At 57.9% G+C, this 19,479-nt stretch overlaps 5 protein-coding genes across 5 annotated transcripts; 2 read left to right on the top strand and 3 right to left on the bottom strand.

The window, feature by feature from the left end:
* Positions 1-104: 104 nt before the first annotated feature.
* On the top strand, positions 105-1,575 carry E0L32_009581 (uncharacterized protein; the record flags this gene model as incomplete). The annotated part of the gene is made up of 2 exons (XM_031144562.1): positions 105-340; positions 498-1,575. The coding sequence occupies 2 exons, from the start codon at positions 105-107 to the stop codon at positions 1,573-1,575; spliced, it is 1,314 nt and encodes a 437-aa protein (XP_030990713.1).
* A 2,185-nt stretch (positions 1,576-3,760) lies between these two features.
* E0L32_009580 (uncharacterized protein) lies at positions 3,761-5,338 on the bottom strand (the record flags this gene model as incomplete). Its single annotated transcript, XM_031144561.1, has 2 exons — positions 3,761-3,892; positions 3,959-5,338. The coding sequence occupies 2 exons, from the start codon at positions 5,336-5,338 to the stop codon at positions 3,761-3,763; spliced, it is 1,512 nt and encodes a 503-aa protein (XP_030990712.1).
* A 6,806-nt stretch (positions 5,339-12,144) lies between these two features.
* Positions 12,145-14,939, bottom strand: E0L32_009579 (uncharacterized protein; the record flags this gene model as incomplete). Its single annotated transcript, XM_031144560.1, has 7 exons — positions 12,145-13,053; positions 13,169-13,306; positions 13,370-13,782; positions 13,851-14,223; positions 14,314-14,439; positions 14,552-14,630; positions 14,788-14,939. 7 exons carry the CDS (start codon positions 14,937-14,939, stop codon positions 12,145-12,147), a joined length of 2,190 nt encoding a protein of 729 aa, XP_030990711.1.
* A 1,243-nt stretch (positions 14,940-16,182) lies between these two features.
* Positions 16,183-16,956, top strand: E0L32_009578 (uncharacterized protein; the record flags this gene model as incomplete). The annotated part of the gene is made up of 3 exons (XM_031144559.1): positions 16,183-16,219; positions 16,340-16,699; positions 16,853-16,956. The coding sequence occupies 3 exons, from the start codon at positions 16,183-16,185 to the stop codon at positions 16,954-16,956; spliced, it is 501 nt and encodes a 166-aa protein (XP_030990710.1).
* Positions 16,957-17,467: 511 nt separating this feature from the next.
* Positions 17,468-19,222, bottom strand: E0L32_009577 (uncharacterized protein; the record flags this gene model as incomplete). Its single annotated transcript, XM_031144558.1, has 3 exons — positions 17,468-18,492; positions 18,560-18,978; positions 19,065-19,222. The coding sequence occupies 3 exons, from the start codon at positions 19,220-19,222 to the stop codon at positions 17,468-17,470; spliced, it is 1,602 nt and encodes a 533-aa protein (XP_030990709.1).
* Between the last annotated feature and the right edge of the window lie 257 nt (positions 19,223-19,479).

The raw sequence follows: 19,479 nt of genomic DNA, 5'->3' as shown, positions 1-19,479 counted from the left end.
CGTCAAAAGTCCGGAATACCTTGCTTGCTTTGGCAGTGCAGGCACGAAATACCCATATACCCATTTCTGTCCCCTCCCAGGACACAAGAATCACCACCATCACCATGAGCACCGCCGTTGCCATGGCCCCTTCACCGGCTCCCCACGACAGGCCGTCTTTTGCTGCCGATCTTCCTGCTCCTTCTTCTCTCAGCGCTGCTGCTCCTTCCTCCTCCACCTCGCCCTCCGCACAGCGCACCGCAGCGGCCTCGTCGGCCGCCCCCCTCGCGCCTGCACGACGCTCAGGGAGTGGCAGTCCCAAGGGAGCATCTACAGCTGCCAAATCCTCCCCGCCCAGCGCGTAAGTCATCCTTTGCTCTTTTGCAGAATCGCCCCTCGGTGCAGAAGCGGGTGGTTCCAAAACGATGGCCCTCAATCGTGGTGATTGTTGCGTGATGCCCTGTTTGAGACGTACGCACACAGCATGCGCTAACATGTCGTGTCTTTGCTTCACACAGCACCAGAAATGCAGGTCCCCCAAAGATCATCGTAAAGAAGGAGCCCGGCTCACCAGAACAGGCACCTCGACACCGACCGAGGAAACTGGACCTGTCCAAGGGCTCCAATGCCTCGAACATCGTCCCCCAGACTGCGAGGCCCATGACTGCCAGAGAGGGCTTGGGCATCCAAGAAGTCGGCCTGGCCTGCCTCTCTCCCGGTTTCGTCACGCATGATCCGGCGATGAAGGAGCAGCTCCAGCGAAGCATGTCTGTTCGGGAACAGCAGAGACACATCATCGAAGCTAGGTTACAGCAGCAATCCGCCAAGGGCGATGGCCCCGAGGGCGCCAAGGACAAGGATGGTGTCAGCCAGTTTGCCGCCAAAACACCAGGCATGTCGAGGCGTAACAAGGCCCCTCCCGGCCTCTCGATTGTCGCGCCGTCGCACGAGACTTTTGCCAACGAGCGAGTGATTCAGTCTGCACCGCTCGGACAGACATTCACCGGCATCCAGCATCACCCGCTGACGCGACACATTACTAACCAACCCTCGAAGCTGTCGAACACTTCTCACATTCACCATGTTCCTGCCACGCAAACGAATAACCGCCTGCCTCCCATTGCTGATGTCTTTGGCCAGGGTCTCTCGGGCCATCCTGAAAACCCCGGCCACGCCATGTTCGCCCAGCAGAGCGCCAGGGGTCCGCTGACGTCTCCTGTCCACCCCCCGCCGCCCCAGGCGCCGACACCAGGCCGTCCGCGTGAATACAAGTCGGCTGAAGAGGCTCAAGCCGAGATGGCCGGCGGACGCCCAGAGCTGCTTCCCAAGCTTGTACACTACGGAGGCCATCAACCACCCACTCCGCCATCGCCTCAACCCGGCCACCCGCGCCATATCGACGGTTCCAGGAGTGCCAGCCGACGACGGACGCGTGCTGAGTACGAAGAGGGCGGCAGCCCGCCTCTTGGCACGGGCCGCGCATCCACGCGCCGCGGACCTTTCGGCGAGGGTCGCGACAGCCCAGAGACTCAGCGCCAGAAGCGAGAGGAGTTCTTGCGTCTGTGTGAGCGTGCTTGGGATCTGTTCCACTCTTAAAAGAAGCATTTCTGATTTTGGCGTGTATCTGCTTGCCGGAATGGCATTTCACGATGATGACTTGAGCACTTGTGGCCTGCGCTTTGCTTCCATGCAATACTTTGAAGAACCTTCATTCTGCTTCATCTCCATTTGGTTACACGGCACAACCTCCTGGATCATGCATTGCGTGTCTGCCACACGACTTTGCAATTTTGGTGCTCCTTGACTGCCGCACATTTGGCAAATCGAGCGAGATGGAAGATAATATCATGGCCGACCTTCTTACGATTTGCGACAACGGCCGGGAATATGGCGCCGCGAGGTGGCCTTGTTTGGTACGGTTCACGAGCCTCGATTGGATGGGCAAACAGGATTTATCGTTCGCAATAGGAACAATCATGCGGGTTTGGACCGGGGGGTGGGGCGCTTCTCTTTGTATATCTTGTTATTTCTTTTTCTTTTTCTTGTCTACTTCACTTCTTGGATTCCCAAGGCTCTCTCGGAGCAGCAGCAGGAAAGCTGGCTGGAGATGCTTACCATGACCAGGACAACTTATTTATGGAGTATAACGACACCAGGGGGGGGGGCTTAATTCAGGGAAAATGTGTTCTTTCTTGCGGAGCAAAAAGGTTGGGAGCAACTATGGGGGGGATATTCTGGCAAGGGATCAAGGTATCTTGGGAAGAAGGGGGGGAGGTCTGCCTGCATCGATGGCCTGGTGGTGGCGGGATGTGAGTCTGCACCGGCGAAGCTTCTTGATCTCGCGCAAAAAGGGCAAAAGGTCGAGTGCTGTCTGCTGGTGTTTGTATAGTAGTATATCGAAAGGTTGACGAGATAATCTTTTCCCCCGTGTCTACTCTGCTAAATCTTGATGGGGTGGGTGTCCGTCCCCCCCAGGGATTGATCGTAGTGAGCTGCATACCACCACCATCACCCCACCTCTTCACTCCATCTCAAGAGATAGATGTATGGGACCTTGATATTGTGGGCTTTTGGGCAAGGCTCCTCCGGTCATGCCAAGACCTGTGACAGAACAAGAGAGCAAACAGTAGGTGAAAATCTCCAGGGGCAAGGGGCGTCCTGTCGCCCTCCTTGTGCTGAATGAAGTAGTGTCCGCACGGTGGCACTTGCAGAGCTTATTCCAAGGTCATCACATCATCCATCCCCTTTAATCTGGTCCTTTTGGGAGGGACCGGCTCCTCATAAAAGGAGAGACCGGACCTCCGATGCCAAAACAGTCAACAAGTGTGTGCTCACTGACTGGTTCACGTCAACAACAACCAACCCTTTGGGAACTTCAAATCAATGTGCTGCTCTTCTCACCAATGTGAGATAAATGTATATTCCTTTCTCGGTGCTACGCTTTGCTTTTTCGCTATTTGCACCTAAGAAGAAAGAGAAGGAGAAAGAAAATTAATAGAAAAAGAAAAAAGCGATTATAAGCCGCCAGTGATGATAATGATGATGATGATGATGATGATGATGATGCTGCGGGCTTCTCTGCCCAAAATGACAAAGGGGGGTGCCGCCCAAACATGCAAGTTGGAAACTCAGATATCCTCTCGTTCTATGGTTGAGGTCTATCCAGTCTTTTCCCCCATCTTTGTGCGTCGCTGCAGGCCCTTTTCGAACACGCCGTATCACCTGCCTGCCTGCCTGCCTGCCTGCCTCCTTTTTCTCCCTCCGCCTGCTCCGGTCCCGTCCAACCGCTCTCGATCACTCCGATCCTTTTTTCATCCGCTGCCTCTTGTGCGCTGCTGTGCTTTCCTTGTTTGTTGGCTGCCCGCGGCTTGCATCCCAAGTTGTTTGGCTGATCCCAATGGTCCTGTGCTCCTGGATGCAAAATGCTTTGAACGCGGGTCTTTCGAAGCGGGTGGGTTGGTTGGTGGGCTTCATAAATACAGATTAGACGTCAAGGAAATGGAGATAATCAGATATCCGCTCATTGTACGCCAAACGCCGATGCTCTGTTCGCCGGGCATATCGTTCGTGAAATGTGGAAAATGGTGGGAAGAAAAGGGGGTGAACCCTCTCGCAATAAGGGGGGAAAAGAAGTAGGAATAATGTGCAAAGAACAAAGCCAGCATAACGCAGGCCTAGTAAGTAGCCACTGTCTTCCCGGGAAAGATTCTAGTGGCCAGAGGTTGATGTGGCCCGCCATTAGTCTGCGACGTCAATGTCATCACAGATGGCGGTGCGCTGGCTAGAGACCCTCCTCGCCCGCCTTGCACAGTTTTATCTCGCGGCCCCATTCAGACTTGAGAACCTGGGAGGCCGTGATGCGGCGTGTTGGGTTGGGGTCCAGAATGGAGTAGATGACATTCCGGCATCGAGCCTAGAATGGGTCAGCATGTTAGCATCGCTGTATGCCACAGCACGATGTAGAAAGGATGGCGCTTACCCGATGGAGAGACTCGATCGGACCATAGCCCTCCTCGTCCTTGCGGCCCTCTAGGTAGCGGGCGTAAAACTCATCCTCGTCCTTCTTGGCAACTCGCCACAAGTGCCGCCCAGTGCGCATGGCCATGTAGATGACTCCACAAGCCCAGACGTCGACCGCTCTGGCGTCAAACTCCTTGTCGACGTACTCCTCGGGAGCGATGTAGGGGGCGGAGCCACACAAACCCGAGACCATGTGGGCGTCGTTCTCCCAGGCCATTCGAAAACATTCGCCGTTTCCAAAATCCGTAATCTTGAGGCCACCGTGCGTGGTCAGCAAGAGGTTTTCGGGCTTGAGATCGCGGTGCGCCACACCCATCTCGTGCATGTACTCGACACCGCGCATCATCTGCTTGAAGTAACAGTCTGCCTCCTGGACCTCGAGCTTGCCCGCGGCGAGCACGAGGGTGTACAGGTCACCTCCGGCGCAGAACTCCATCACCTCGCAGTAGTCGCCCTTGGCATCCTTGAGGAGGTCCAGGGTGTGGATCACGTTGGGGTGGCGCAAGCTTGACGAGATGCAGAATTCGGCGGTCAACCGCTTGCTGTACTTCTTCTCTGTCTCCTCGGGTCGGCGTCGGAACTCCTTCACGGCAAACAGCTTCTCGCCCACGCCGTTCTCCATCTTCTTGTGGGATATCCTGACGATTCCGAAAGCGCCACGGCCGACAACCTCCTGGCACTTTCCATACTTCTCGACAAGGGTCACCGTGGCATTGGGCCCACCTCTCCGATCACCCGCAAGGATGTCCTTCTCCTTCTCCTGCTTGAGAGTGTCGACCCAGCTGGAGACAAGGGACAGGTCATTTTCCGGCTGCTCTGCAGCCTTCTTGCCGAGAAGGCCTCGGAACATGTCCGTGAGCTTCTCCTGCCGTCGACTTGACCTCAGATGGTGCTCATGACCTCCAGGGACCTCGAGGTTGACGACATAACGCTGATGCGGGGCGTTGCCATTGACAGACTTGCCAGACTTGGGTGCGGCAGCAGTCTTGTCGGCGGCCTTGTCTGTCGTGGACGGCTTGCGCGAGGGCGGGTTGGGCTTGGGCGGAGTCGAAGCACCGGATGCGGTGGACGAGGCCTTCTCCGGGATCTGCTTCTTCTGCTGGGTGGCAGGGTCGACAGAGGCAGGGCGGCTGCTGTCCTTGGTGGAAAACATGCGCGTCAAGCGATCCTTGACTGAAGCCTTCGGCACGGGTTCCGCAATGACGGAGCCGTTGGCGGCTTGGCCATCATGAGGAACGAGCAGGGGCGACCGGGTGGGGAGCTCCACCGACTTCAAGGAAGCCGGCTGCGAGTTGGTCGACGATGCCGCCTTGGATGCTGCATCGGAGGAGCCGGCCATTTCCGAAGAAAACGATCGGGTCGTTGACGGAGCACCCAGAGGAGAAGCGCGAGGTGTTTGGCGATGTTGTTGGGGGTTGAGAGGTCGATCGGGTGAGAGAGAGAGAGAAAAGGAACGGCAGCGGCGGTACGGGTGTGGACTTCGGCAGTCGTCGCGCGCGCACGGGTGGAGGGTCAAAAGTGCTGGAAACTTTAGACAGGCGAGAAAGGCCTTAATTTGCTGTGCTAGAAGCGGTGCGGCTGATGCAGCTGCGGTGGATGCGGCGACAAATGCGCCTTCAAGGGTGGGCAGAAGCCCGGGGGGGGTGTTGTCGTTAAGCCGACAAAACAGCAAAACGGCGGGGGGGTTTTGACGCTCCTGGTCTTGGTTGGAATACCCAAGGTGAATTTCCCTGGAAGATTTTCCAGGCCTCGGGTGGGCAGCGCCAGGTCTTAATTTATGGGTTGAGGGAAATTTCTGAAATCAGGATGGGCGAAATGCGACAGATGTAAGTGACTAGGTAGGTAGGCGTGTGGAGCAAGGGAGAAAGGCGTAGGCAGTCCGGCCAAAGTACTGGAGGGGAGAGGAAAGTAGTCAAGAGAAGAGAGGGCCCTTGTAGTTAGCGGTAGTGCCAGAACGGACGAACTGGACTTGGTTTGGACGAGCGGGCTAGCCCTGGTTAGGTAGTGTAATGCACCGTACCGTACCGTAGAGTACTTTGCTTGCTAATGCGCCAGACAGAGAGAGAGCGGAGGCCGGGTGGGTGGACTGGTTGACTTGTCGATGGATTGGGATGGGGAGATGGGTCGTGGATGACGGATGATGGATGGCCCTGTCTAGTGTCGGTTTGACTGGATGGATGGGGAAGAAGATCTGTGACCAGTAGCCGACGGGACTAATAAGGGAGGGTTCTTGGGGGGGGTAACGTAGGAGGAGATGGACTGCTGGCTGGATGCGTGGTGGTGTGTGAGAGTGAGAGTGAGAGTGAGAGTGAGAGTGAGTGACTGGGTGGCCGAGTGAGAGGAGAGCCAGAGACGTCAAGAGGAGACGCGAGAGGAGAAGGCAGTGGAGAGAGTGGCAAGCAAGCAGGTCCTGTCCTGTCCTGTCCTGTCCTGTCCTGTCCTGTCCTGTCCTGTCCTGTCCTGTCCTGTCTCGTTTTTGGCCTGGGCTGGGCTGGTCTGGTCTGGTCCGGCAGGCCAAGAGACAAGAGAGACCGCCAGCAAGCAAGCAGGCGAGTCAAGTTGGGGACTCGGTAGCCAAGTCTGAATAATCGGCCGTCGACTGGGCTGAGGAATTTAGTAATAAACGGCAATGGTCAGTGTCAGAGGCGGAGAAGCTGCGAAAGTGGAGGCGGTTGCGTCAGGCCGGTACCAAAAGTCATGGTGGGATCTGGCTCGGCGGTCCAGGTAGTTGTCGAAATCGAGATGTGGAGCGGCAATTGACGGTGGGTGTCGATAGTGTGAACACCCAAATGCTTGGTCGGTAACTACTTGTAGGTGATGTACTTGAAGATGAGTATTTTATTTTCTGTTGGTGTTTTTTTCTCTCTCTCTTTTCCCTCTTCTGGCTGAAAAGTGCAGTTCCTTTTTCTACGGTAGAGGTAGTCATGTAGTCAGCATCGGGTCACTGCCATTCCATTCTCGAGCTCGCTGGGGAAATCAATTGACAAGCTCAGATGACGATTGATGGATGGCCAACTGCCAACACCAGCGCCAATGCCAATGCCAATGTGGCTCGCGCGCGCGGGCAGTGTATTGAAACAGAGGAAAGCATTGCGATCCAAGAGAAGACAAGGCGAGACGAAAAAAGGCAAGGTAACAGTACAGTTTCGGTTAGGCGGGAGTCTGCCGCCTGTGCCCTTGACAGTCCTTAGGAGCTGCTCTTTTGGCTTGTTTAGGGGAGCAGGTAGGGTAGCGACACAATGCTAAGAAGACTGGACTGACATACTTTACGTGGAAATACTCGGGCTGAAGAAGGTCCTGGCTACCAACAGGTACAAGCGTCGTCCCGTTTTGTCATGGATCCCTTCCCGGTCTGCTGTGGGGATGTGACGGTACAAGTAGATTGTCACCAACGGAGGCAAGCAGAGTTGTGGCTGGGGGGCTTTTGCTTGGGCTTGCTTCTCTTGGCCTTGTCGTGATGTACGAAGGCCTTCTCGCTTGTGCGGAAACTCTCGTCTGGGCTCTGCTCGTCAGTAGCTAGTGGCTGCTAGCAACTTCCAGTGGCTGTGTCCTCGGGATCGTCGTCGCTCTTCCAATGCGCAGACAGCAAAGTAAAGACCCAAATAGAGTTTGTTTTTCTTTCGATGGGGATGTGCCAAGTTCTGGGCTGGACAGAAATGTGGGATACAGGCCAGTTTATAATCCAGCGTCACGAGCCGTGAATGCGACACGTCAACATCGAAGCAGAGCTGGTGGTGTCTGGGATATGCACAGTTGACGGGGTCAAGTGAACCGTTTACTTGCTCCGTAGTAGGGAGCTAGAGAGCATCATGCAAGTGCTGCAACTAGCCCGAGGTCATCGCGTGCATTGTCTGCAGCAAATCATGCGGCTTACCAATCCGACTTCACTCCACTTGCAGGCAGTGCGCGCCACGGGAGCTTCGTCTGATACTTGTACGTACTCGTACATCTGGACTTTCCCGCCTCCAAATTGCATGGCCCGCCAGATGGGAACCACCGGGATTTATTTGTAAAAAAAAAAAAAAAAAGGAAGAAAAAAAAAAAAGAGACATCTGGCGCCGGGCCAAGATTTGGTACCGATAGTCGCCAGCCAAGAGGGACACGGTCCGCCTGGGTTGAGATCCACGGTCCAGCTTCCGGTCCACATCCCGGCGGTTCGGAGCTGCTTTCTCAGTGTCGTCTTCTCTCTGATGCTGCTGCCGCCGCCGCAACGTCATGACTGCCCTCGCAGGATTGACCTCCTGGTTATGGTCGCCTCGCTGGTTCCAGACGGCATGCCAAAGCACGACCAGCTGCGACGGGGAGTAGACGCGTGGTGCGGTAAATTACCACCCTTCTCTCCCGACGCCGTGGACTCCCGAGATGAACTGGCCGTAGCTCGCACCCGCACCCGCACCCGCACCCGCACCCGCACCCGCACCGCACTTTTTCCATCTTGTGCGGTGCACATGGCGGTTGGTGGGTGGGTTCCCTTTACCTAAAAGCCCTACAAAGTCAAGTACTACAAGTAGTAGTGTACGAGCCCGCCAATACAAAAGTTGCCATTACTTCGCAGGTATTCCCGAAGAGACAAAATCTTGTGCCGAGGACTTTTCCCCAGCCCATACAGCCCAGACCCATCTCGAAAGGTACAGTACCATTGCTTACCGGTCTCCAGCAGAACTTAAGTAGTTACCGAGGGCTTAATCTTTGGCGATCGCAAGCGGTTTCGTCTCTTGCCTCAAGCATAGTTACTCCGTACAGCACCTGCATGTCCTGCCCTGCCCTGCCCTGCCCTGCCCTGCACCCCGGGAGGCCGCCCAAACGCTTGGCCATACCTACTTGACCTTAGAATTCCAAGGTTCCCGTTCGGATCTCCATTGTCGTCAACCCTCCTCCTCCTCCCCCCCGCTTTGTCACTTGGACAAATTGAGAAAGAGCTGGTCACCAATTCCACGTCGCTGCTGCCTCTTCCGGCAGCACGAACAACTGGCATCTGTAGCTGTAGCTGTAGCTGTATTGTACTTGTAATAATAAGACGCATTTGCCCCCCCGAACCCCACTGATTGCCCGGATGTTCGTGTCGTGTATGAGGCATTTTCCCAATACGTCGAGCTGGAGGCGGCGAGAGGAAACAAGCACCATCTCCGTCGCTCGCTAAGAATACACTTGCTCCCGTCGTAGCCCCAGACACGACGATATCGTGCCTATCTTTGGCCATCCACCTGCGGTGGGCTGGGTGTCCCCGTGCAACCCCTCCCCTAACTTCCCCTAACTACACGGCCTCCCCCCCTACCTCGACACACCCCCCGGAAGCACAAGCACGCACATCGCCCGCATTGTCGGATGCGCACGCTGTCCCCGGCCTCTCCAATACGCTCCTGGCTCGCCCGGGACCCGCTCCAAGGGTTCACGATAAATTGACGAAATGCAAGCCCGCGAGCCCGCGCCCACGCACGACCATCCATCACGGACGACCTGCAGATGGATGCTGCAGCCCCAAGCTCAGGCAAGGTAGGGAGGTAGGGATGCAGTGGATGCTGATGGGGGGTGGTGGTGTTGGCAGGATGGCTGCGCGCTGCTGTGTATTGTACAGTATCGTCGTCGTCCGTCCATCCGTGTGGTTGTCCATGGGATGGGCTCACTTTCCTCTGCCCTTACCAAACTCCATTATGAGACGACCAATAGTCCGATCTATCCTCAGATCACTTCTGTCCAAGTCACCAGGTGCAACCCGGATGCTTGCTCCCCATCGATGTACTTCGTACAAGCTGACAATCCGGGTGTAGGTAGCTCCGGACCTTGCATGCAGGATTGCTTGGACTTGTAGCTTGATAGCTAGGGTAAGCTCCTGCGTCAAAGCTCGGGCTTGGTCCCGGCATCTGTGGATGCCCTTCCCCCGCCTACATCAAAGTCCCCTCCCAATTTCCGCGCCGTCCACGTTCGCGTCTCGCACCGTTTCTCTCGCAGTCTCACAGGCATGCCCTACAGCGGACCACATCGCTAAGATATCCAGGTGCCGTCTAGCCGTTTCGTAACTGCAGCAGCGTAGCGTGCCTTGTTCTCCCCCACAGAGCTAGGAGAGAGGATGCCGTACCTGGCTGCCAAGCTGGGGACACATGTCACCGTTGTCAGTGCCTCCAACGGACACATGTCGCCGATCCACAAGAGGGTATCTTGGCTGCGTTTGTACGACATGGCTCAACCGTCCCGGTCTCGCCTGTGAGCTCACACCGCAAGAGGCTCTGCATCACACAAGAACTTCAGAAGTCTCTGCGCATCTTGCGCCAGGGTTCTTCGAGACCAACACAAAGCGGCGAAACAATACACGTGCCGTCGATACGGATGACACATGTGCCATCAACCAGGGTTTCACCAGCCTCCAGTATCTTTTTCTTCAACTCGACTCGTATGTTTCTCTTCAAGGGAGGGGGGCACAGTTATCTTACACCGGCGTCACCGGCATGAAACCGCGGCACGAATCAGCGGTGAGGATGCAGGCTGCCCCCCCCCCCCCCCCCCCCCCCCCCCCCCCCCCCCCCCCCAGGCTCCCCCCCCCCCCCCCCCCCTATCAGCACCGCAAACCAGAGCAATCCCCTTCTATCTCCCATTATCAATTCCATCACTCTTTGTGATGCATTGACAACTTCTCCGTGAGTCTGCAGAAATCACTGACTGGTCGATAGCGCGCACCGCATTTACGAATATGGAAATTTCTATTCCCATTTGACGTGATAAGCTCGACATGACGTCATATCCTGAACAACGCAGCCACGCGAGATCGTCCGAGTCTTGACTACTTGTCCCTCCCCGTGAGCTTATCCCGTGCAGCCTCGTGGCCCGAGCCTTGCAAGGTGAGTGGCTGTCCTGCTCGGGAGAAGCACTGTCGCAATCTCGCCTCCCTACCTGCCCTGCCCGCCTTTGCATCTTGCATTATCAAGAAGAGAAGGACGGAAACATGCAGCACGGGAGAGGTGTGGGTTGACGCGCGCGACAGTGCCGTGTACCTGCTGCAGGGTGGCGGGGACTCCCAGATCTTTGTGCCTCTTTTTTTTCTCTTTGCTCTGCTTTGTCTCACAGCGGGTTCGGAGCTTTGTGGCCGGTCAGAGAATCTCCCGGAAGTGGTTGTCCCCTGCCAAGGCTGTCAGAGTTCGGGAACGGGGCGATGCTTCGCAGCAACAGAAGGGACCTCCGTATCTCGGAACGTGGCCCAACTGAATGGACAGAGTTCCCCAGGGGTGTGTGTGTGTGTGTGTGTGTGTGTGTATGTGCTGTCCTCGGCAATAGTATACACACGCCGCCACCACGAGCTTGGCATATGAGAGGCGAGATCTTGCAAGTTGCAGGCCGTGCCAGGGTCATTATGTCACTTTGTGAGAAAAGTGAAGGGTAGGTAAGCCGACACCGCTTGGGCTTATCGGACAGTCTCTCCATTTCTCTGGTGGTGATTTCTCGCCGCACAAGACCGTCCGCTTCCCGATGGTCCTTCCCGGGAGGTTGGTCAAACGTTCACCCGGCTCACAGTTGCGGTCAACGGGTAACTGAGCACGTTTGTTCTGACAAACAGACTTTTGCTATCTATAGCCTATGGCAATACAGGGTCTCGATACTTTGTTGCCTACTCAGTAGTACAGAAGTACCTAATCATGTACAGTGTATGGCTTCTTCGTTTCCCTCTTAGCCTTCACCCGCGAGATAATGACAATACAACACCTAACCCATCTCGTATCAGATCATGGCAAATGGACTGAGGAGAAGCTTAAGCCCGTGATAGAGTAAAAGATTTTGAGGGGAAGTAAACACAACCAAAAACAACATGTGAGAACACATTCGCCAGATAGAGAGACCTTTCCATAGTGGCACCTCCAGAGTTGAGAAAAACTTAAGCTCCGGGTCAAGAGGGTATAAGAACCGACCGTTTCCGAGCACTGGAAAGACGAAAAAATCATTTCAATAAAAAGGGGGGAATCTTTGCTTTGGTAAAAACTACTTCTTCACGAAGAAAGGAATCGAAAAGACTGCCCCGAGCACCCGCTGCCATCTCCTCCTCATCTCCGCAGGCCGCCGCTTCGCTCCCGCCATCTCCTCCTCCTCCTCCTCCTCCTCCCTCGTCGCCTCCTCCGGCACCCGCGTCGACCAGCCCCAGGAAGTAGTAGTCCCCGACCTCTATTCGGATCCCCTTCCCCGCTCCGGCTTGTCCTCGCTCTCCTCGCTCTCACCGCCACCGCCGCTGCCGGTGATCTTGGCCTTGGAGTCCTTGATCGTCTGCGTGACGAGGTTGGCGAACCGGTGGCTCCGCGAGACGGCCTTGCCCGGATCGACGCCGTAGTCGGCAGCCTTGGGATCCCGCGGCTCCGGCGGCGGGCCCTCCCCGCCTTCCTTCTCCTCCCGACCATTCCCCTCCTCGCCATCGTCGTGGTCGCCGCGCAGCACCGCCGCCGCCGTGCCCCACTTGCCGCCTCCTCCGCCGCCGCCGCCGCCTCCGCTACCGCCGGCCTCGATGTCCTCGTCGCCGCGGTACGAGTCCTTGCTCTGCAGGTGCCTCGTGAGGTACATCCTCGTCTTGCGGCTCTGCGACCGGATGCGCCGCACCTCGGCGCCGTAGGCCTGGTCGTAGACGTCAAAGTCGACGGCCGTCGGCGACTCGGACACGGCGCCGTCGTCGGCCGCCCGCGCCCCCGCCCGCGCCCCCGCCGCAAAGTCGTCGTGCTGGCTGCCCGTGCCGATGCCCAGGAGGACGGGCTGCTGCGGAGAGGCCGACGAGGAGCGCGGGTCGGCGGCGGCACCGGCGGCGGCGTGGTGGTCCTGCTGCGACGGCGACGACGACGACGACGACGACTGCTGGCGTTGACCCCCGCTGCCCTCGTGGCCGCTCGCCGTCCGGAGCAGCTTCATGCGCGCCTCTACCAGGGCCGCCGCGCGCTCGGCGTACTCGCTGTCCGTCTTGGACTGGGCCGTCGACTGCCGCGAGGTTTTGTTGCTGCTGCTGCCGCCGCCGCCGCCGGGGCTCGATCCCCTCGCCGCCCGCTCCTCTTTGGGTGGCAGGAGGCTCTTGAACTTTTGGATTGCTTTCATCTACAATGTTTTTCGCGCTTCTATTAACCAAACTGCATTTCCCAACATCGTACGTGGTAGGGTAGTCTTGAGAAGGAAGGCAAAGGGGTCGAAAACAAGGTCTGGGGCAACTTACGACGCAGAGAAGGTGGCTCATCCTCCGCGTAAAAGCATGATTTACTTCCAGCGCATTGGGCGCCTCGATGAAGTCGTCACAGTTCTGTTCGGCGCTCAGCAGCGGGTCGCTGCCTCTTCTCGTGACCCAGGGGTGCTCCTAACAGTACCGGTCAGAGAGAACAGTCACAGCCAATGCTGAATCAGACGGCAAAAGACTCACTCTAAGCTCCGCCATTGTGATCCGTTTGTCGGGGTTCTTCTCCAGGAGCTTGTGCATCAGATCGGCAAAATCTGCGTCCTCGTCCGGTGGCATCTTGACGTCCTCGTTCCTGATCGCATCGTACATCTCCAAGACGCCCTCGTGCTCGAAGGGGATGCGGCCATAGCGTAGGCAGTACAGCGACACGCCCATCGACCAGATATCCGCTGCCTTTCCGGAGACATCGCCGTGTCTAGACATGCACAGCTCGGGTGCCAGAAAGGCCGGTGAGCCCGCTGACTTGGCCGTGCGCATCGAGCCCTCCTTCTCGAACATCTCGGACACTCCGAAGTCGACTATCTTGAGCACATCGTCGTCCGTCAAGAGCAGATTGTCCGGCTTGATATCGCGATGGATGACTCCCTGGGCGTGCACTATGTTACACGGATCAGCCAACAAACATTTTCACAGGCTACTTGCCAGCAAGTCCCCAAAGACTTACAGTATTCTATTCCGAGGATCAGGTCGCGGAACCAGTATCTGCACTGCTCCTCCTCGTAGGGCTCGGCCGTCTCGCCGATGCCGACCTTCATGATGACGCCCTTCTTGCACATCTCCAGGACCATGTACAGCGAGTCTTCGTCGGGGTCGTCGAGGACCTCGATGAGCTGCACGAGGTTCGGGTGGTTGAGCTTCTTCATGATGGCGATCTCCTCGCGGATGAGAAAGAGCGCATCGTCGGGCTCGCTCACGGCCGCGAGCGGCGCATTCAGCCCGTGGCCCTCGGGGAAGCGGATGGGCCGGCGAGGGCCATGCCGCAGGATGTTTGACTTTGCGCGCCTCCGTAGCCGAGTCTTGGAGAACTCTTTGACAGCCTAGGCATGGTTATTACATCCAAGTAAGCAAAAGGTTCTAAGCGAAAAGAAGAGAAAAGAAAAGAAGCTCGCTCGTGTCTGAAGACTCACATATTCGTTCCCGTACTGGTCGGTAGCCAAGTGGACATCTCCGTAGGAACCTCTGCCAATCTCCTGCTTGATCGTATACTGGTTGATCCGATGGTGCGTGTGCCCATCCCAGTCATCGTTGGTGTACTGCGTGGTGGCATTGAGCGTTTCCTTGCAAGGTTGCGCCGCCGTGTGTTAGTAGGTGGACAGCAGCCTGGGCCGCCAGGGCGGTGGATGTTCTGCGCGCCAACAAACGTACCTTGACCTCGCGGTGTTGGGACGGGGTACGCTTGTGCTGGCGCAACGGGCTCTTATATGTCTGGGCAGGAGGTGCCGATCTGCATCGTTGACTGGCGGTCAGTTCGGTGCGCTGCGCGCGGTGTGGAGAGCATTTGCGATGCACAGCCCCGCCCCCCAGAGCCAAAAGCAGGTTGAGTGGCAGCAGCAACAGGCAAGGGTGGGAGAGGTTGAGAGGGGAAGGAAGACACAACTCACGAGTGGCCTGCCAAGGGCGGTCTGCTCCCGTCCTCGGCGTCTCCAGAGACATGGATGGAGATGTCGGGGCTCGCCGGCCGGGGCGTCGCCGAGTCGCCGGCCGGGATCAGCGGCGCAGCGGTCGCGAGCGTGGGCGACGACGACGATTGCATGGTACACCGCACGTGTCGTGTCTCTGATCTCCGGCGCCGGCCTCGGTGGATGCTTAGCTCTGTAGGATGAGATTCGCGACAGTCTGCCGGACGCTCTGCTCGTCAAAGTGAGAAGGGAAGTTGATGCGCACAGAGGGCAATGACGTTTGTGCAGGGACAGGACCCCCACTTGCGACGAAGGCCAAGCTTCGAAGCTAGAGGGATGTTCCGTCGAGCACCCAGCTCAGTCCGGAGCCTTGTGAAGCGGTGGTTCTGCAGGGTCTAGACAAGGCAGGGCAGGCCACTTCTGTGTGAGACAGAAAGACAGGATGAGGACAAATCTCCCCAAAATATGGAATTGGGGGGGATCGAGATATTTGTCTTTACGATTCACACCCCTGCTTGCCTCTTAGAGGCAGTGGGATAACCCTTTTGAAGAGAAAGCTCCCACCTTACTCTCTTCGAGAATAGGCCCCCAACCCAGAGCTACGAGGTACGCCAACGATGGCGATGCTACTCCTTTTTTGGGGGGGGAGGGGGGGGACCCTTGTAGGCTGGTAGCTCTCGAGCTAGGCCATGCCGTGATGAGACACTAAAAAGACCACCTGCAGCTGAGAGGAGAGAAAGGGTATCAAATCGAGAGAGGAGAGCTGCTCCCAGCGAGCCCATTCGACACCCTTGGACACCGTTGGCGACCCCTCAATCTTAAGCCGGTACCCCGCTGTGACAGCTACTTCGCAGGCCCATCCGTGGATGTGGCGCTGTACGACGGTTGCGGGCAGCCCTACTGACTGCGTGGCAGACTGGCAGCCCAGGCTAGCGGCTCTGATTCGGCGCCCGGTTTAGTGGTTCATTTTAGCAGGGGGATCGTCCCGTCCAAGCAACTGCTAAGCCGCACGGCGAGTCCGCCCTGTTCATTGGCCACTGTGCGTGCGCGCGTATGTCTCAACCATCCATTCATCCACAGCGCCGGACTGGACTGGACTGGACTGGACTGGACCTTGCATGTGTGTCTGTCTTCCTGGAGGGAACGCCGAAAAGATTAACCACCCACACACCCTCCTACCAGACCCATCTGCGGACCCGACCACCGTGGCTTAGAAGCAGTCATCGCAAAACCCCCCCGGAGACCTGCAGCTTGCAAAATCGGCAATCGGCACGAGAGCACGAGAAGAAGCGCAGAACGAGGATCGAGTGAGGCCCGAGGTCTGCTCCTAGACCCTGCGGCCGAGCTCACCGTCCCGGAGGGCACCAAGCCGCAACCATGGTCGTCTACGCCTTCTACATCTTCGATCGGCACAGTGAGTTGAGAGAGAGAGAAGAACCAGACCTCCCGTGCCCTGCCCTCTTCTGAGCCACCACACCGCGCGCACACACACAAAGAAGACATACACTGACCACTGTTCCCTTCGTGTGTCCAGCCGAGTGCATCTACACCAAACACTGGCTGCCCCAGCCCTCCGACGCCGCGGGCGCCGCGCGACCGGCCGGTGCCGGTGCCTCCTCCCTGGCCGCCGGCGGCAGCAGCACCAGCACCCGGGCCAGCAACCGCAGCCGCGACGACGCCAAGCTCATCTTCGGCACCGTCTTCTCCCTGCGCAACATGGTGCGCAAGCTCGGCGGCGAGGACGACGCCTTCATCAGCTACCGCACCGCGCAGTACAAGCTGCACTACTACGAGACGCCCTCGAGCCTGCGCCTCGTCATGCTGACCGACACGGCCGCCCCGAGCATGCGCAACGTCCTGCACCAGATCTACATCAACCTGTGGGTTGAGTACGGTACGTCAAATGCAATCAGATCCAGGAGGGGGGGGGGAAGGACATGGGGGAGGGGAGGGGCCAGAGATTTCCCCCCCCCTGATAACGGGCAGACGTCCCACCGACTCGCCATCAATCATTTCACTGACTATTGTCTTGCGCGTGTGTGTGTAGTTGTCAAGAACCCCCTATCTCCGGTCGAGCACCCTGGTGGAGAGGGCGTCAAGAACGAGCTTTTCGAGTTGGGACTGGACCAATTCGTCCGAGGGTTGATGTGAGAAAGGACATCCACCTGGTAGTCCTCACAAAGACGGACGATTCAGCCATGGCATATGCGGCCGGCCGGCCCTCCTCGCAAGCCCTCGTAGCGGCTACGGACTGAAGCACTGAGGCAGAGAGATACAAGGTCAGGCCCGCAATGCGACCACACCCAGGATGACGCGGCATTGGGCTCATTAGAAATGTGGTCAGAGGGACGGAGGCCCAGGTCTAGGGTCTCCAAGAGCAGGAGCTCTGCTCTCAAATGACCGCAATGGATGCCATAGATCGACGACCATGATAGCTCATGAGTAAATCTCCAATGATACGCATAATATGAAGCAGAGTGCAGGATTTGAAGTATAGATTTTTTTATTGTTTCACTTTCTCTAACCGAACGTGGTATTTCCCGGATTCCCATTATCCTGTGTATGTAAGTATGTGTAGCTATGATCGTCGCCCGTTAAAACCCCCCGCCCCTCTGAAGTATAGTACAGTTCCAACCTAGAACACCCGCCCCTGATCTCCCCCTTATTTCTGCTCTACAGCCCTCGCCCACGCACTCTCAAACGAGCTCTGCGAGGGGTCGACCACCACGAGGCTCTCCTCGCCGGCCATCTGTGGCGCCGAAGATCCGGCGGGGGCGGCGGAGGCCAGGCCCTCCTCCTGGATCTCGTTCTCCCAGTTGCTCGAGTACACGACGGCCGCGAAGCCCTCGAGGTCCCGCACCGACTCCATCTCCTGCAGGTACTCGTTGGGCATGCCGTTCCCGATGGCGTGCGCCTGCCGCGTGAGGACGGACAGCACCTTGGGCAGCAGGACCGTCTTGCTGGTCCGCAGCCCTCCGCCGGCGAGCTCCGGGCTGCCCTCCGCCGACGGGGGCGGGGGCGGGAGGTCGAAGGCGGCCGGCGCGAGCTTCTTGTCGAGGAGGCACGAGAAGCCCGCGTCCAGGAGGAGGGCGAGCACGTGCGTGAAGGTGGGCGACTCGACCAGGTCGGCCGTCTCGTTGAGCAGCCTCCGCAGCGACGCCTGCGAGGCGGGCGAAGAGATCTCGACGGTGCTCTGGTCGATGGAGGCGGCGCTGTCGCCGAGCACGCCCGACTCCCTGAGGACGTAGTCCTCCTGGTCCACGGGCGGCAGGATGAACGACAGCCAGGTCGCGCCTTGGGCCGAGGGCGAGCCGCCCTCGACTAACCTCCTGACCTGGGTGGTGAGCTCTGAGAAGGTCTGGAAGGAAAGCTGGTCGCGGGGGCTGAGATGGCCAAAGACTTCCCTGACTGCGGCCTCGACGCGCTGCATGATGTCGATCCAGCCCTTGTTCAGCAGCCACCAGCTGAAGGTGAGATATTTCCTATTGACCTCAAAGTCGCTGCCAAGCATCTGCTCCGGGTTATCGTCGTCGTTGTTCTCTAGGCTGATGGTCGCCTGCGCGCTTCCCGTGGCCAGCGACACCACGCTGGAGAGATAACTCCTCCGACCCAGGAGGTTCAGCTGAACCCGGGTCAACATGGTCAACAGTGCGAGGGTGTACAGCAGCGTGTAAGCACGGGTGATGGCTATAACCGATGTTTGTTAGTACCACGCACACCCGGTGAACATAGGATATATGGGGAAAGGCCTTACATGATATCGTCAGGTCGTCCCAAAGTTGCCTCTTCGTTTTCCTCTTTTGCTGTGCCTCCTGAACGCTCTCGGACGTGGCAGCCGGCGCAGTACCCTCGGCGACAGCGCTGATGCTCGGCACCGCAATCTGGCTAGCATGCACGCCGCTCTCGCTCTGGTAGCTGGCGAGGCTCCGGCCGTCGTCCTCGGTCATGGTGGTGTCTCCGATACTCGGCGGGCTAGTCGACTCGCCGCTCCCGCTCATGCTCATGACGGACCGGGCGGCCGCCGACGACGCGCCGCCGGCCTTCATCTGCTGGATCTCGTAGGTGATCTTCTCCGTGTTCATCGCCTCGAGGATGTTGGTCGTGGCGGTCGGCAGCAGCGCCAGCACGGTGAAGGTGCAGTCCTCCTGGTTCTGCTCGAAGCGGCGCCGGAGGCTAGGCGAGCGTGGTCTCTCTGTCAGCGCATTGCGGGGGGGAAGAAAGCTTTCGAGGATTTGGAACATTGGGCCTTTGTTACTTACTTCTCCTTGGCGATGCGGTCGCTGCTCATGCGCTCGCGGGCGTCGTTGATCTTGCTCAGGACATACTGGGTGACGACATAGCCTGCGCCCACAACTCCCACGCCGATGGCGATGGGAGTCCTGTTGCGGCGGAACCAGCGCCGCGTTGCAGAGAACATGGCGGCGGGCCGGTCCAAGAATTTGGGGACTTGAAAAAGAAAAATGTATTTCCGACCGTCGCCTCTCGCCGTAGTCCAGGGTTCGGAAAGGAAAGGGAGGGAAATGTTATGTTGAGAAGAGAGAACGCAAGGCTGAACAGTCGAGGTTGAATGAGTGACCAGAGCTCACGCGCGCCCAGCCACTCGGTATCATTAGTACCTGAGCTCAAGGATGTCACAGCGATTAGATTGCCTCGGCACGCTGGCGGCAAGGCCTA

This window comes from Thyridium curvatum (genome assembly GCF_004353045.1).
Source record: "Thyridium curvatum strain D216 chromosome Unknown NODE_70_length_221790_cov_84.609339, whole genome shotgun sequence".
Classification (NCBI taxonomy): Eukaryota; Fungi; Ascomycota; class Sordariomycetes; order Thyridiales; family Thyridiaceae; genus Thyridium; species Thyridium curvatum.
Note: the sequence above shows the minus strand (reverse complement) of the source record. Positions and strands in the feature narration are given on the sequence as shown.